General features: G+C 41.9%; 1 protein-coding gene across 4 annotated transcripts in view; it reads right to left on the bottom strand.

The window, feature by feature from the left end:
• DYNC1I1 (dynein cytoplasmic 1 intermediate chain 1) overlaps nucleotides 1-17,542 on the bottom strand; it is a 187,016-nt gene that overhangs the window by 45,818 nt on the left and 123,656 nt on the right. For all 4 annotated transcript variants that reach the window (XM_054641548.2, XM_054641558.2, XM_077175111.1 and 1 more), the window contains exon 11: nucleotides 3,082-3,228. In XM_054641548.2, coding sequence (XP_054497523.1) covers nucleotides 3,082-3,228 — 147 coding nt within the window. The remainder of the gene's footprint in view (nucleotides 1-3,081; nucleotides 3,229-17,542) is intronic.

Here is a 17,542-nt window from a genome sequence, read left to right as displayed (position 1 = left end):
GTCACCTACCCAGTCAGTGGGGAATGGCAGAAATCCTCAAGAGCTCTGGCTCACTCTCAGGTTTGATACCTGAGTGGGCCCAGTAACTGTCCCCTCTCCAAGAGCAAAAGGTGCAGCACCTGTACAAACAGTGTTTGTGCCCACACTCAGATGGATGCTGCTGAAATAGTACCTTATGCTTGGAGGCAACCTGTACACACCAGTAAGTCACAAGGTCCATTTGATGCCAATTTTTTTCTTTCTCTCAAGATTGCCAGGCACCTGGTTTCTCCCAGATCATCAAATGCACCCCAACTGGTCCCTCATATGTGTCTCACACTATTACCCTCATATCATGGACCTTGCTGCTTAGTGTAAGCTAATGACCCCAGTGCTAAACATGATTACTGCATACTGATGTGTGAAATACATACAGACCAATTTTTTTCATGGGCTTTTGACCTCCAGTAGACCAAACAGACAGAGTGGGTGGGAGGAAGCTACAGCAAGCAGTGGAATATCTAAAATATTTAGTGTGGGAGAAAGAGTGAGCCATGTCTTTCCAGCAGCACCTCAGTGTGTCAGGCCTGGCTTTAATCAGGGCTACCAGCCATCAATTTCATGCACAATAAAACTCATGGCAGAAATGAAAAGATGTAAGGAAAGCAGATGAAAAAGACAACCAACTGTATGTAACAGAAAGTCTAAACAGGCTCCTTCCTTTCAAAGGGCTGCTGCCAGCTTGCTTTTATTTATCTTGGAAATGAAATCATCATGCAAAAAGGTTTTGTCCTAATTAAAATTTCCTGTTGTCCCAAGTGCAGATGTGTGGTGGGTGTGAAAGGAAATTAGTGAGTAAGCTGTGGGTAGAATTCTCTTTCCTGGTGAATCCAGGCAGTAATCAGTGATACTAAATTTCAGGAAGGTTTAAGTCAGGGAAAACAACACGATCTATCTGTTTCAAATAAACAAAGCAAGAGAAAGAAAAGAGAAAAAAATCCTTTTTTCACATGCAGCATGAGTTCAAATTAAAAAAAGACTATTCAGCTCACGTATCTAGCAGTACAAAAAGTAACATTGCTAATGTAGTGTTGTCTTAATTTAATTTTTTTTTTCTTGGCAGCAAGGATTCAAGCCAGCGTTTTGCAACCAGGACCTCATTTACAATTTATGTAAGTAATTCCTATGTACGAATATAAAGTAAGCAGCTCTTATTGTAAAATCTGAGCACTCCTTAAAACATCATACTTCCTCATGTTAGACTGTGTAAACACTTATTTATACCAATCCATGACAGCACATAAAGTGCCCATCCACGACTGAAAGTAATTTATTTATATTATTCCAAAGGAAAACATTACATATTGTTCTACTGCAATAATAAAACTGTTTTAATATATAATTCCAGGAGGTACAATTTTGCCTTAAATGATTTTTGAGTGTAAACAAATTACTTCCCATTAATCTTGAGTCTAATTTTGAGTCCCAGTTGTTCAATTTTCAGTGACAGTCAGCTTCTTGCCACTAGTTTTCTGGTCTGCTACATCTCTAAATTGCACTTCCAGGAGAGACTGTTTCTTTTCATGCAGATTGAACAACATTACTGGCAACACAATGAGCAAAAACATTAGGGAAATGAAAAGCAATGTTGAAGTTGCAACCCATGGCACAGATCATTAGATAATTACATCAACATTCATGATAGTGGAAATTTAGGGAACAACATTTGTATTGCCTGGCCCACTAAGCATGTCTGTGCACACCTGTAATTTTTAATATAAGAGACTTGCAATCATAACACTGGCCCCATACTGAATCTTCAGCAGTTATTCACATGGCATGGCTTCTGGAGCTGTCTTTTAACTGCAGGGATTATGTTGTCACAATCAACTGAAAGCTGAACCTTGATCTGCAAATTCCAAACATTAGAATCACAGAATTGTAAAGGCTGGAGCTGAAGAAGTACTATCACTTTGTCTGAACCTTCAATCTGCTAGAGCAAGATTATCACCTTATCTCTCAGAGTGCTTTTTGAGTTCAGTTCCTTCTGTTACAGAAAATGTGTGGTTTTCTGCACCCTTATATCATACTTTTGCATTTTTCTTCTCCTTTCTACTTTCCACTCAGGAATTGCCCTATGCTCTCTCCCAGGAGGAGCTACTCCACCTTCCATCTCTCCTGAAAGTCTGCCCATGCCCAGACTCTGGAGGAGGAGAGTGCACAAGGTGTTTGTGCAGGATGGCTGGATGTCAGTGCCACAGCAGAGTGAGGACACTTTAGCAGGCAACCCAGGCTTGCCTCCTCCTCCAGCACAATATGAGTACTTTGCAGTGTAAGAGTATCACAGACATCATTCTTGTATCACAGACAAAGTCTCTTCTTTCTCAAGCATTTTGTGTTACTACTCTGCCCACTCATCTCCCAGACATCACCAGAGCCCATTGCCACCATCGATAATTATCTGTAAGTACCTGTGTGTGTCAGCAAAATGCTCTCCTGCATCATTCCATTGAAACAAACTCTCCCTTGCTGTGCAAACTCTGCCCTGTGGCCCTGTCTGGAGCAGAAGACCATGGCAGGGATTTATGTATTGCTCTATTACAAAAGAGAAGCAAATTGCCCCACTTTTTCCAAGGGCACCAGTATCTACTTATAGGAATCCATTTTGAGACCCTCATAGGTGCCTAATCTGGTTCAAAGGAGAAATTTGTGTACACCAAGACAACAATAATGACTTGAATTGCCTGCCACATCAGGCTGAGAGACATACAGCCTCCACAGTGGTCTGGCTCTCTTTACAGACAATGGGGACAAGAACTACAGTGCCACTGTGCTGGCACATAGGTGCCTCATTCAAGTGCTGTACTCAATCCTGCCTTCTTCCTTGGAAAGGAGAATAATGTCCTGACTTGATTGTACAATGTGTGATGATCAAACACTTACAAGAGGTGATTGTTCATGTCTCAGATCTACTTTTTTCCCTTCAAGGGCCACAGTTCTGTTTTCATCTGTGTGGCAACTAGCATTGCAGACACAACAAGGCAGCTGCCTTTCCCTGCTGACCATCTCCTCTAAGGAAAGGGAGGTGATTTTTATCCTTACCGTGTGAGCAGCAGCAGACAGGGGGGTTCTCTGAACCGGAGTGCGCCTGTGGCTGCGATTATCCCACAGGACAATCTGGCCGGAGTATGTTCCTCCAACGACCAGGTTTGGGTGAAAGCGGGCAAAGCAGACTGACATCACGGAGGACTGGAGGAAAAGAGGTAGAGAAGAGAGGGGTTACATGGTCAGCCATCTTCAGTTCTCTCCCAAGGGAAGCAAACTGTAATTAGCACTTTGTATTTTAGGAATCACTGTATGAACTTTATTCATGTTCCTTGCACACTAGTAATTCTACTAAAGCAACAGGACACATGCCAAGAACTAACTTGGACCCTAAAATGTATTGTCCCCTTGTTCTTAGGGAAAATACAGGATGAGTCTGAGCATGATGCTAAAAACCTGAGATAACCTCTCCATGACAGTGATGGTAAAGTGCTTAATTTCTTTTCTAGAAGTGAGAACTTCAACTAACCAGATTCCAGCCAGCCAGAGAATGGCATCCTGGCCCATGACATCCCATCAGGGAGAGCTCTTCCACTCTTTCTTCTCTAAATTTTAATTCAGGCAGCTTGAGGCAAGCCTGTGGAAATAAACCTCCAAAGTTCACCTCAAGGTGTGCTGTTTTGAGAGCATCAGCTGACAAGCTGTATCTCATTGTTGGATCAATGACACTGATTCCTCTGCTACCAAGGTCTTCTAAGAATAAAGGGAACCATGCTTTACTTTACACTGTTTAAGCAGAACTGAGTTTTTCCTCATCCTAATGGCAGCTGAGTTATCTTTGTATATTTTCTTTACCTGGGGATGCTTAGGAGCCAGGCTGGTGTGATGGGTACCCTGGCTACCTGGTAGAGTGCCCCACAAGCCAGTATGGAGACTGTTATCTATCCCAAGTACCACTTTTCAATGTCTTTAAAATAACACAACAGCTGAAGTCCTCAAGGGAACAGTTCCCCAGACCTTCATGTGCCAACAAGCTACAGCCAAGAGCAAGAAGGAGTAACTCCTTCAGGTATTCCATTCTCTTCTTAAATAATTATTTCCCATTTTTATATAATTGGTCCTGGATGTTATGTCTTTATTTTATGCAAATCTTTTTTTATATTTCAATGACTGGATATTGTAAAGTGTTGGTATCCCTATCTGGGAACACACTTTACCCGCTGACAAAGGGTTAACTAAATTACCATATTTCATTTGCATAAAAGCATGGCAGACATTTCAGTAAACTTTGTTGAATTAGGAACACTGAAGCTGCCAAGCTGAACTAGACCTAGTGTCTACCTAGGTAATGGCCCTGTCTCTGGGAGAAGTGCATGGGGTTGTAAAACCTTTGACTTGGGCAGATGTGTTGCCTCTTTTTCCTACTGCTCCTCATGAGGATTTCTAGTGGCTAGAGACTGATTTGAACTCATGAGAGACTTGAAACCCCTTCTGATAAGGCTAGAATTAATTATATTAACTCTTGATGCCTATAACTAGGTTATTAAGAATAAAGTAAAATGGGAAGTTTAAACAGTTTTTACTGAATTAATGTGGCTGCCTGATATCAATTGTTTAAAGCCAGATTATATGCTAAGTGAACTTAATAGACATACTTACAGCATACAGTAGTATATTTATTACTGGGGTTTTTTTGACCTGATAAGATAATCAAGACAATGAAAAAAGCTGCCATTAACTTTTTTCTTCCCCACTCTCTCTGGATACTCCTGGCTTTTCACTTGACATCTGTATACTTTCCCCTCTTGACTAACGCTTCTGCATACATTTCTCTTTTGTTATATGGTCTAGCACCTAAGGACTAGATGATTAGTGTACATAAATGCCTATTTTAGTCTGTAAAAAGTGCCTATTTTAGTCTGTATCTAAGTACTTGAGCACAGCCATTCCATTTTGGTCAGTCATCACCACTTCCAAACGCCATTTCCAAAGGACCTGGCTTTACAGAAAAGAAACTTCACTCCTAAGGAACAGGATGTTGGTACTGTTGAGAGGGTTTAAGACTCAGCTACACTGCAGCTGCCATCCAGTTTCCACAGATTTCCCCCGCATTATAATTAAAACGACCCTACAGCACATGTTCTACATTTTATCTCTTTGTTTAATGGCTTCGTGAGTTGTTTCAATCAACCCCTCTCATTCCTTATAACTAAGCTGACAGATATTCTTACATGAAGTGAAATAGCCAGATGATTTTAAAATAGTACAGCTCCACCACTGGGTACACCCCACAGCAGCTACAAGGCTCCACATGTATTTTAAGAAACCCCAATTCAAACAGTCATTCCACAACAAAGTTCCCAAGTTTGTCCCAGACAAACTTGGGAGACTCTGAAGCAGGGCAAAGAAGCCAAGTGGACAGTGTATTTTTATAAGTTCTGCTTTCATGGTTAGCATGTTTTTGCATTTAGAATGCCAGAATGCCAGTTGAATGGTCAGGATATAAACTGCTAAAGTGTGTTTTTCATAAAGTTCAAAAATAACCTACAGACATGACATGGGCTTGAGCTCTCTGCACTGCTTCTAGTTTTACATCTCCCTCCAAAGCAGCTTGGAGTCTTCAAAAGGTGAAATGTTCACATCTTTTTAATTATGTCAGTATTATTTTTCTATCCAATAAAAAATTCTGTCAAATATTGGAATTTAACAATTTAAGGACTCCATTCCATAGACTTAATACAGTGATTATTGTCTTCAAATTAATGGCAGTACTGAGATGAGTAAGGGCTGTAAGATTAAGCCCATTCATTTAACAACTTGAAAAGCATTCATTTCTTAGTCTTAATGGGAGAGAGTGGCTGACAGGTCTCCAGTCTGTCTGAACAGCTCTGTGCTCAAGGACAGCAGCAGAAACCATTCCCTGTAAGCCTCTTCTGCCCCCAGGCTGTCTCTTGTTTGCCTGTTCAAGTAGTCTTGCTCCTCTGAAACAGCTTTGCCACTGACTTCAAAGGGGGAGGAACCAGCACATGGTCAGGTTTTTAAAATAACAGCATATCCTTGGTTGCACTCCTGCCACACCCTTCTAGGGAAATCTCATGGCACTTTCCAATAGCAATGGTAAAGCTTCCCAGTTTTTCAGTTAGGGACATTTTATACTGTAGGTGCTTAGGTACCTGTTGCAGAGGACAGAAGCAGCTAGTTTCACAGTATATGGCAACAGCACATAAATAAATGTAGGAGGAATCATGTCAGAAGGAATTCCACAGGGAGTTAGTGTTCACAGCAGAGAAGCAGCATTTAAGGCTAGTAGATTCCCAGCATTATCTTTTTATGGGTGCCACAAAGCATCTGTCTGAGCAACTGTCGGGACCCACAAGAGACAGGCAAAATCGGAGTGTCTGGTCATCTGCATTCCTCTGAATTGCACTGTGCAGTGAATCACTTCAGTATTTACTTCAGCCTAGTGCTCAGGTGTTTTCTCCCTCTGTGCAAATACAGCCTACTGGATTTTGCTTTTTCTGTCTCTCCTTAGCTTTCTCAGTGCCCTTACTAAAGTATTTCTGGTGCTTCTGGCTTTGTGATCTTCCACCCAGATGTTGTATTCTTAGTGGGGCCACAATACTGGTGCTGCTGCCTCATCCCCTGTGCATGCCCTGCCTCCAAGGGCCAGAAGGGGAAACCTGAGTTAGTTCCATGTGGGAGCATTGCCCAAGCATAAGAGAGAGCTCAGGCTGCTAAACCTGGGGATTTTGCCTGGCAAACAGGCAATCCTGCTTCTCAAATGCTAAAGCTCTGCTCCCAGCTGCTGCAAGTACCGCACTGAAAACATAATTAAGAAACAAAACATGAGCTGTCCATTTGTTACAGCAAAGAGAGGGCTGGGCCTCACAAGCAGAAGTGCTGCCCAGGCCTTGGAGAGGTCTGCAGTTGGGGGGAGGAAGGCAGCACCCTTTGCCCCCTGCCTTGGTGTGGGGTCAGGTCATCTCAGCCCATGGGGAGGAGTACTGTGGAGCACGGCTCCACATCATATCCTTTTGTTCATCAGTCCTGCTCTGCCTCCCTTCTTCTTCCCTCCTCCTTCCTCACTAATGCATTGATCCAAACAGGCCCCCAGTCCTCTTCAAGTGGCTGGCAAAGCTGTTTTTTATTTTAGAAGCTTAATACAGCCCAGATTTGGATTAATTATGGCATATCCCGTCAACCACAGGTACACGTGCTTGGGACAGACAGACATTTAGCTTCTCCCTACTGAGAAGCCTGACCTCAGTACCCACATGTGATGTGTGCAAGGCCCTGGAGACTCAGCTGTCTCTGCTCATGTCCATACGCTCCGATGGCACTCTGCCCAGCCACCAGTCAAACAAGTTCACAAAGACCTGGGTGCTAAATAATAATAACTCTCAATAGGCAGTGACTACTGCCTTCAGCCAGACCTCTTCTGCAGGAAACCACCCCCGGAGCCAGCATTGCCATACTGGTGCCATATGCCTACGCCTGACACCAGATGTATCTCAAAACAATACTTTGTCAGTGGGAAGAAGCAATCCAAGGAGTTCACAGGGATTTCTAGGCTCCAGAAGACCAGGTTATATTGCAGCAGGCTCTCAGGAAGCTCCTGGGTGGATTTTCTAGCTGAGCACAGGCATGTGAAAAAGCACTACCATCAGTGGCATGCTGCTGTGGGTCACGGTGACACAGACAACTGCGGGCAATGAAATCAACTGCAACTGACTTCATAGCATCATAGAATATGCTGAGCTGGAAGCGACCCATCAGGATCATCGAGTCCAACTCCTGCACAGGACCCATTAAGACTCCCCATCTGCTGAGAGCCTTGTCCAAACACTTCTTGAACTCTGTCAGGCTTGGTGCTGTAACATTTTCCTGGGGAAACTTGTTCCAGTGCTGAACCGCCTTCTGAGAGAAAAACCTTCTCCTGATATTCAACATAAATCCCTCCCTGATGCAGTTTCATGCCTTTTCCTTGAGTTCTGTCACTGGTTATCACAGAGAAGAGATCAGTACCTGTCCCTCCTCTACCCCTCATTAGGAAGTTGTGACTGCAATGAGGTCTCCCCTCAGTCTCCTCCAGGCTGAACAGACCATATGACCTCAGCTGCTCCTCATATGGCTTCCCCTCCACACCCTTCAGCACCCTCATGGTCTTCCTTTGGACACTTAATAGCTTAATGTCCTTTTTATATTGTGACACCCAATGTGTTCACACATGATTCAAGGTGAGGCCATCCCAGAGCAGAGCAGGACAATCCCCTCCCTTGCCTGGCTGGTGATCCTGTGCCTGATGCACCCCAGGACACAGCTGGGCCTCTAGCTGAAGTGGCAGATCCTTTTCTGTGCTTGAGGGACTGAGAATGGAGGGACAAAGCTGTGGTAGTGCTCCTTAGCTAAAACCATGAAAAGGTGCCATACTGAGAGTCCTTCATCCATAGGAACTGAAGAAGAGGGACTGGACAGGAACTGAATCACTGATCACTTATGTCTGCGCTCCCAAGGAACAAATAAAGATGAAGGCCAGAAGTACACATGCAACTTACTCATAACCTTTTGTTCTCAGTCCTGCTCATCAAGAGCAGCATTTACACAGTCTAAGCACTCACAATCCCTCTGAGAGCTGCCCAACCTTCTCCTGACCAGGAAATCAGGAGACCTTTTCATTCCTCTATTGCTATAGACACATATATCTGGTCCCCTACATCATAGGGATGATATACTTCAACTGCAAATGGATTAAAACCATCATCTAGAAATAAAACGGAAACTGAATTATTAAATAAAGCCCTTTTTTCGTGAGCAGTCATGGACTGAGAATAATCATGGAAAGTAGCAGTATCAGATTTGAACACTTTCTCTGGTTTAGGGACATTTCTCTGGTTTTGCACCACAAAAGGTGCAAGGTATCTTGAAAGAGGCAACTTTAGGCTGACTTTGCTCTGGCTACTGAGATACCTGGTATTGTACACTGAAATAGAGTCTGTGCTCCTTCAAAGAGTCCTGTTTATTTTTAGTACCTGCTATTGTGAATTTGGATATTTCTGTGTTTCATATAACTGTCTAAGTATAATTAGTAGTAATAAGAAAACAGCAGAGAGAATAGCAACAGAATTACAGCTGATTTTGAAATTAAATTTGAAACGGAAGTTAAAAGATGATTTATGTGTACAAAAACCTATAACAAAGAGGTAACCTCTTAATTCTAAAAGCTTCAAATTCCAAGACTTCTACTCCCCTCCAACTGTCTTCCTATTAAACTATGAAACAACATCTGAAAGATTTTGTGCTGGAGATTATTTGCGGTACCATACAAGATTCGTCTCTACTAAAAATAAAATAAAAGCAGTTGACATCCTTCACATATTAGAAAATAAATAAATAAAACCCAACAAACACTTCTTCAAACCAACTGTCAGAACTCTGTTTAATTAAAAAAAGGAAGTTTATACTTGGTTATGGTGTGTGTCGACATCTACCCCTTTGATTTACAAGAGCATGGACGGGAAAGAACAGATTGCTTTATTCAAGAGAAAGAAAGGAGGGAGGGGGCCCAGTGTGACAGGAAAGAGTGTAGGCTGTATTAACTTCAGTGCTTGTTAAAACATGAAGGATTAATGGTAGAAAGGGAGGGAAGAATTGTGAATGTCTCCAGTTTAGGATCTTCAAAAATGTTTGGGGATTCTAAGAATGTCTCACCAGACCACATGAAAGCTGAACAGAGAGACTCAGCCACACGACTGCTCTAAATCCAAAGCTGGTATTGCTCCACTTATACCATCAAACCAATGGAGCTGAAATGTAGCCACAAATTAAATTTATTTTTATTGAAAAAGTACTAAGTCCTTAAAAATAAGGAAAAGAGTATGTCAGGAAATGCAGCCTTTCTTAGCCGAGTTTACAGGGTAGGTAACTCTGGCATCTAACCTCAGTGCTGACATCTGAGTATTGCAGTAGAATCAGACACTCTGCCCGAGTCTGCAGAAAGGCAATATCCAGCCTTATGACTTCATTTTAAATAGAGCAGAAAGCTGGAGCTTTCTGCTTTCATCTCTGTAACTGCAGGTTCAGCCCATGTAACTACAAGAGAAAAATAATCAGGAGAAAAGTTCACAAGCTGCCTTTGCAAATGGGAATCTACACTTCAGCCCTTCTGCAAAGGGCATTTGCTGTTATAATTAATTCAGCAGGGTCATGGTGACTCGGAAAAACAGCAAAACTGTTTGCTGTATTGCAAATGCAGATAATCCTGATACTTCTCAAATTTAATACAGGGAGATCCTCTGTGCCTTCATCCATGACTGCAGCAAGGAATCAATTCAGTAACCCTGAATTACTGCACACACATGCAAGCCTGAGAATACAATCTTTGCTGAGCATCATACTGTCTTTGTTAGACGGATGATGAGATGATTAAAGCCTGGAGAAATAAGGAGTAACTTCATAACAACAGCACATCAAAATAGTTTTCTTTTCCCCCAGCTTCTTAGATGCTAAGTACCCAAATATGTTTGTTTTCTCTGATTACAACCTGGCTGCTTATCAGATCTCAGGGTCAAACAACTAATGTCTGTGTGTTTGCATGTTGGAGAAGCAAACACTTCCTTGGTTTATCTATTTTATTTAGGTCATGATACCCTACAGTTATTCATGAGCATTCTTAATAGTTTTGATTGAATTATTGACAAGTTTGAAGTGATGGGTCTTCACCACCCTTTCAGACCTGGAGCCTGAGGGCATGTGTCTCTGGGTGGAGCACAGAGAGCTTCTGCCATCCCCGCTCATTCCACAGGCTGGCCACAATTTGGAGCAGATGGTGAGTGTCAGCTTGGCAGTCTGGCATGCAGCTTGCAGGCAGCAGGGCTCATGCTTTGGCTGGTTTCAGCTCAGCATTAGCCAAAGGCTCCTGGACCAGAGCTGCTATACATGTAGGGTCATGGTGTCACTGCCTGCCACCACTGCTAACTATAGCTGCAAGTTTTGTGGCACAGAGACTTTATTATGATGGGTTTGTAACAAAATCCCTACTAAAACATCTCAGTCTGATGAAGGCCTCTAGAATTAAGCAAATAATAGCATTACCTGAAAAATTTACTTAGTGCAATGGTTAGAAATGCAGATAAGCATACTGTTTTAAGCTCTGCAAATGAAATCAGATCTAGAAAGGCATATACTCAAAACATGCAAACCAAAGCCTTCTGTAAGTGTTGCAATTAGCCAAGTCCTAAAGCATCTCTGAAGGTGAAGCCACTTCTCTATAGGAATTACCTGGGCAACCTGGCTGTGAGGGACAAATCCAGGAATTTTGGTCACTCTTCCTGAATTACTTCTGCATATTATCTCTTGGATATTATCTGATAGAGATATTATCTGATAGAGATATTAGCTGATATAGAACATAGGTGCAATCTTGGCAGTCAGCCCCATGCTCATTAAGTGCCCCAGACATTTGCCTCAAGACTTAAGCTTCTTAATGCTTCACACTTCTCCAGGAAGAATCTCCTTCCTGCTGGAACCAGGACCAGGCCTCAGGAGTGAGGTTTAAGAGTCCCTATCCAGAGGTGCTCCCATCTAACACTAAGCAGAAGCAGAAGAGATCCCCCAGAGACTGAGCTTAGGCTGGGACTGTGGTGTCCTGGAGTCTTCTCCTCGCAGTGAAAGCACAACAGATAATCATGGCAGGACTTGATGGCAAGTCCTGGAAGTACCAGAGTCAGACTTTAGAGAGCCCACAGAGGTCGCAAATTCCAGATCTAGAGAACAGGAATAGAAACTCAAGTTATTCTCATGCTCTGGGGATGGTTTTGTGGTTTCTATGGCAGCAGTTCCTCAAACCAATGCATCTGATCAACCAAACTAAGTGAAGCCACAGATGAATTAGAAACCAGTACAGATGCTGCAAGAACAATTATCTACAACTCAGCCTGTGAAGTTAGGTGTAGTAGTCACAGCTGCTTGTAAGAGAGCCACAGATAATTCTCAAGTGTAGCACTGAGTTCAAACCCCCACAAGAAATGCATGGGCCATGAGAACCAAGGCACAGTCAGAAGATCAAACATATTGAACCAAGAGCACTTTAAAGCTCCAGATGAGGAAAGAACTTAGTAAGTCCATCTTTTCTCAGAAGTCCATGAACTTAATTGTAATTAATTCTTCTAAGTTCTCCATTATTTTAATGACTCAAAAACCTGCTTACAGCCAAGCAAATTGGTAAGTGCTTTCCTAAACAAGCAATTTTTAAATTCAGGCCTTCTGAAAGCAAATGACCTTCATTCTGTGAGGAAAGGAACACCCTGATTTTCAGATGGTCCTGGGAAGACTCCATAGACTTAGAGACAGTCTCAACCTAGCACTCTTCCACATCAATATCAAACAGGGAAGGGAAAACAAGTATGAGCTGTCAGAAACAGACTCACTGAATTGCTAAAGTTGGGAGGCACATCTAGAGATTGTCTAGTCCAAGCCCTTGGTCAGAGCAGGGTCAGCTGGAGCAGATTGTTGTTGGCTGTGTGAGGCTGGGGTTTGACTGTCTCCATGGATGGAGACCCCATCGCCAGCTCGCGTTGAGTTTCTCATCAACCAACACCCCCAAGTCCTTCCCCTCAGGGCTGCTCTCAATCCCTTCTCAGTCCAGCCTGTATTTGTGCTTATTGCCTCTCCCCAGGTGCAGAACCTTGCACTAGGCCTTGTTGAACCTCATGAGACTCACATGACCCACCTCTCAAGCCCATGAAAGTCCCTCAGGATGGCTTCCCTTCCCTTCAGTGTGCCAGCTGAACCACACAGCTGGGTGAGGTCAGTGAACATGCTGAGGGTGATTCAATCCCACTGTCCACGTGTCTGACAAAGATGTCAAATAGGGCTGGTCCCAACCCTGACACCTGGGACACCATTTGTAACTGGTCACCCCTTGGACACTGAGCCATTGACCACAACTCTTTGAGTGCAACCACCCAGCCAATTCCTTATTCACTGAGTGTTCCATCCATGAAATCCATGTCTCTCCAGTTCTGAGACAAGGATGTTGTGCAAGACAAGGTGAAATGCTCTGCACGAGTCCAGGTAGATGATGTCAGTCATATGAAGACTAATAGGCTTTTCTATTTGCCCAAATCCATCACTTCCACTGATGCACCTTTTATAAGCAGCGTCACTATGTAATTGGAAATAATTGAAAATTAATTTAACATTGCACATAGATGTGGAGATTGAGAGACTGAGAGGCACAAATAAACAGCTATCTATCTAGTGGAAACACAGAAGATACCACAGGCAAGTCTGTATTTAAGAATGAGGGTGGAAACATTAATTATTTTCACACTGTTCATTTCTCCTACAGTAAATTATTGTAGAGATTCTAGTATCAGTAGCCTGATTCTGCACCCATAGAGCATTAGGAAGCAGCTAAGATCACAGAGGAATAAATGAAACCCATTATAGATAATTTTTAATTCCCCTTTCTCCAAGCAAACTTTCGTTTTCTGAAATTTCGCATCCTGCTTTCGTCACCTGCAAGACTATTTTTTTCTGTAAGTAGTCTTATATAGGGGGAAAGATTGAGATAAGTGTTTTCCAGTCTCAGGGTGAAAGCCTTAGTAACACTAAATCAACATAGTTACACCATCTACAATTGCTGACTCTGGAGTATCAGAGGACCAGGATCTTGAATTTGGACCCACTTGCTCAAAAACCAGCATCCCTGGGTCATTCACTCACACCAGTGATGGGACGTTTCACAATGCATCCTTATCCTGCCAGGGAGAATGGATTTATCCCAGAAAACTCATGTCAGTAGTTCTGCACAACTCCAGTCCAAATTTGGCTTAGTAAATGTATTTAATAGACCAATAGATGTAAACATGAGATAGCAAATGGTAAGCATGTTTTTCTCTCCATGAAATGACTGGTGATTTAGTATATGTTCATGGACAATATGGAACTGAAGTGGGATTGATATTTTTCTTAACTACAAAAATAACGAACAGTGTTATAAGAGCAATCAAATGAATTAATCACAGGTCCTAACGCACTCTGGCACATTTTGTCATAGAGATAATGAAAACACTCTCATCTCTCAAATATGACAAATTGTTAAAAGCACATTGCTTCTTCTATTTAGGACATTTGCTTGTCATTTTATGCTAAAATAAATGTACTTTAACTTTTCTTTCTCTTTGCCCCATGGGAAACATCTTCCAAGGATAATATCAGTATCTCAGCCATGTGGCACGTGCTTCTGCTTTCCCTTTGTGGGAAGCCAGGAGTGTTAATCATCATTAAATCAATGTTGTCCACATACAAAAGTTCTCTTTAAGGAAGTACTTGTCAGTCATTCAGCCATAGGGGCAGAGGGCGGGAAGCTGTTGATTTTAGACTTAAGGCAGTGGACAGTTGTATCCTGGGCTGTAATGATGGATTCCTCAGTTTCTGGGGCCTTTTACAGCAATTTAGAAGAGTAACTGTTTTATATTTTGTGCCAGGTAACACAAAAAGAGTCTTCACTCCTCACATAGAGCTCCCACAGAGACAAAAATCATGAGGTGAAATAATTTTCTTGAATTTGGACCAAATGTACTCTTCATTGCAAGTAGTTTGCACTGAGAACAGTTACATAACCAAAACAGAAAAGTCATGCCTATGGCTGTTTATCCATCATTTGCAGTGCAGCTAGGGAATTGCATGGTATTTTACATCCTTTATGGAAAAAAATTCGGTGGAAGGATCTCAGTGGCTTATTGATTTCACATCTGATCCTGCACTTCTTGTTCACCTAAAACCCTTTCAGCAATGGGAGTTTCAAATATACAAAAAATATTTAAAATGTAGTGTTCATATCAGCAAAGGAAAATTGGGTTCTTTTTCCCTTCCTTCCTTTTTACACTAGGTTATGTCGAAATGTAACCAAATCAACAACTTCTAAACTATAAAACAACCCCAGGAACAATTGCAGCATTGGGTGATTTTTTTTCTCTGCAATTTTGGGATAGTGTGACAAATCTGCATTTTTTTATCAACGGAGATTTTCAAAATTCTCAGTTGAACGAATAATGTCATGTGTTTGTAAGTATCAATAATCTAAGCCATCTGCAAAGGAATGGTTTTGCAAAGGCATCTCTTTCAGGACACTGTGGATTTTGTCACTGCTTGAGGTTTTGGCAAACCATCAATATCACTATAATTTTCTCCTATGAAATATAGTTTTTTACAGAGTTTTTTTTTTTTTCCTTAGCTAGCTAAAGTTTAAAAATATTGCATGTCTAACTCGGCAAAGTCAAAAGTTAGGCTTTCTCTGAATTGCATATTAGATGCCAGTAATTCAGAAAGGTATAATGCAAGTTATCAGTGAAATAAAGAAACTTAAAAAAAAATTGAATGCTCACTGTATCAAGTAGCCAACATATTCTTTATATTTGGTCTGAAAGGAAGACGATGGAACTTAAGGAAGAGAAACAGCATCTTTAAGTACAGGTTCATTACAAATCTCTATTTTCACACTTGCAAAGAGCACAATGCTATTGCTAGTACTGACAGTGTATCATTTAAGTGTATGACATCTACCCCCTCCAAAAAAGGCTTAGATGTGAGAACCGCCTGAAATTTTCTATCCAAGACAAGCAAAATTGTCACTTCCTAATTATTTGATTCATAATTGAAATCTCAGTTTCAAATGAGGAAGATGATCTGTGTTAAGCCTTGCTCTAAGCAAAGGAGCATTCTGTTGCTAGCAGATTTTGTATGTATAAACACAGTTCTCAAATAATTCAGAATGTTAACTACTAATAGGGGAACTACACCCACCTTTTGTAAAAGCAGTCATTTCACAGACTGACATAGCTACAATTATTTTGTTATACAAATTGGCTTGTTGGGTGTGTCACTCTTCAGGGTTCTGTACAAGGCAGCAAGAGATCCAAGTCATCCTGGAAAAATCAACTTACAAAGGGTTTGTAAAGATACAGTTAAAACCCAAGGGAAGGTATGCAACTTTGTGACATCCCTTTAGTCTAAATAATGATGTTTATTTGCTCTCTGACCTTGCCTGGAAGAAGGTTTCCTTCTCCCACTCTTGTTATGAAAAAGGTAATGATTTGAGTTTTGTGGAAATAAGTCAGGTTTAAGAGATTTTAGGACTGAAAGGTGAAGGGCTACATAGAAAACATGGCATACTTGAAGTGCAGGTGCTAGTAGATTCCATGCTAACAGCTGTGGCACTTCAGCAGTAAAGCAGGACTGGTGATTTTGGGACTACCTAAGACATTGTGGCACCCGAGCCAGAATATACATTTTCACATTTTCAGTGCCTTTTTTGTCCTCCTCCAATTTAAATGTCTTTGCCAGGAGACAGAAGACCCTGTCCTTTGTACCTAGGGTCCTCTTTGTCCCCCTCTACAAATCTGCTGCATGCAGGTCTCTCCTCTCACCTAAGACACCAAAAAGCATTTTCCAAGTACTACACAGCCTTCAGATGTGTGAGTTAACTTCTACTGACTCACACACAATCTCTCCACAAGTATTGGGGCACTAATCTTAGGCCAAATGATAGACATTTTTAATCAACAAAGGCTAGAAGTGGAGTAGCCTCCAATGGGAGGAGTAAAAAACCACAACTGGTATCAGCTGAGGACAGAGGGGAAGAATCCAAAACCAAAGCCTGAGAGACAAGATGTGGGCTCTTGCTTACTGACATCTTCATGGCACAAGCTGTGCTCTGTATTTCCACATTACAAACAGAAACGTGGCAGAGGACAGAAGTTTTGAAACAGGAACAGAGTAAGTATGTCCTTCTATCACAAGCTGTAGCTGAAACTCTTCTTCTCCCCCAGTCATATAGTTAGAACTTCCCCCAAAATGTAATTCAAAATGGCACAACTATGCACCTGCATTAATTATTACAGTGTGCAGACAACCATGCAGGCACAAATGTAAGAGCAACAGAGTGTCCCAAAGAAAAGGCACAGCAGAGCTTACGCAGCTCCACCAAGATCATCCTACCAATGATGCACAGCAGGAAACAAAACTGAAATTAAAAGAAAACAGCACCTTTCTCTCTGAAGAAGCCCCCTCTTGGTATGATTGACAACATTTGGGTCTGTGTTACAAAAGTCAGCAAGGAATTTGGGAGCCTGGGTGCTGAGGTACTCCCACTGTGACAGCTGTCTCAGTATCTTCACAGGCAGACAGTCAGAGGCCCAATTGCCAGTGAACTACTATGAAAAAAGGAGGAATCTGATTCATGTTTAGGATCATAGGGCCATGGGGAAACTCAGGCTGGAAAAAACTTTCTCTTCCAAAGAAGGGATTTGTGGTTTTTTTGGGAAAGTTTGCAGTCAGCTCAGAACCACATGTCTCCTTTGACATTTACAGCCCTTTAAAGACTGATCACAGGTACCCTCTCTCACTAGAAACTGAGGAATTAGATAAGTCAGCTTTGGAATTGGACATGCTGGATTTTTGGATTGATTTTACTTGGGAAAATTTGTGAAGCTTAGTGAGAGTTCTGGGTCTTTAA

This window comes from Agelaius phoeniceus, chromosome 1, assembly GCF_051311805.1.
Source record: "Agelaius phoeniceus isolate bAgePho1 chromosome 1, bAgePho1.hap1, whole genome shotgun sequence".
NCBI classification, from domain to species: Eukaryota; Metazoa; Chordata; class Aves; order Passeriformes; family Icteridae; genus Agelaius; species Agelaius phoeniceus.
This window is presented reverse-complemented; position numbering and strand designations above follow the sequence as displayed.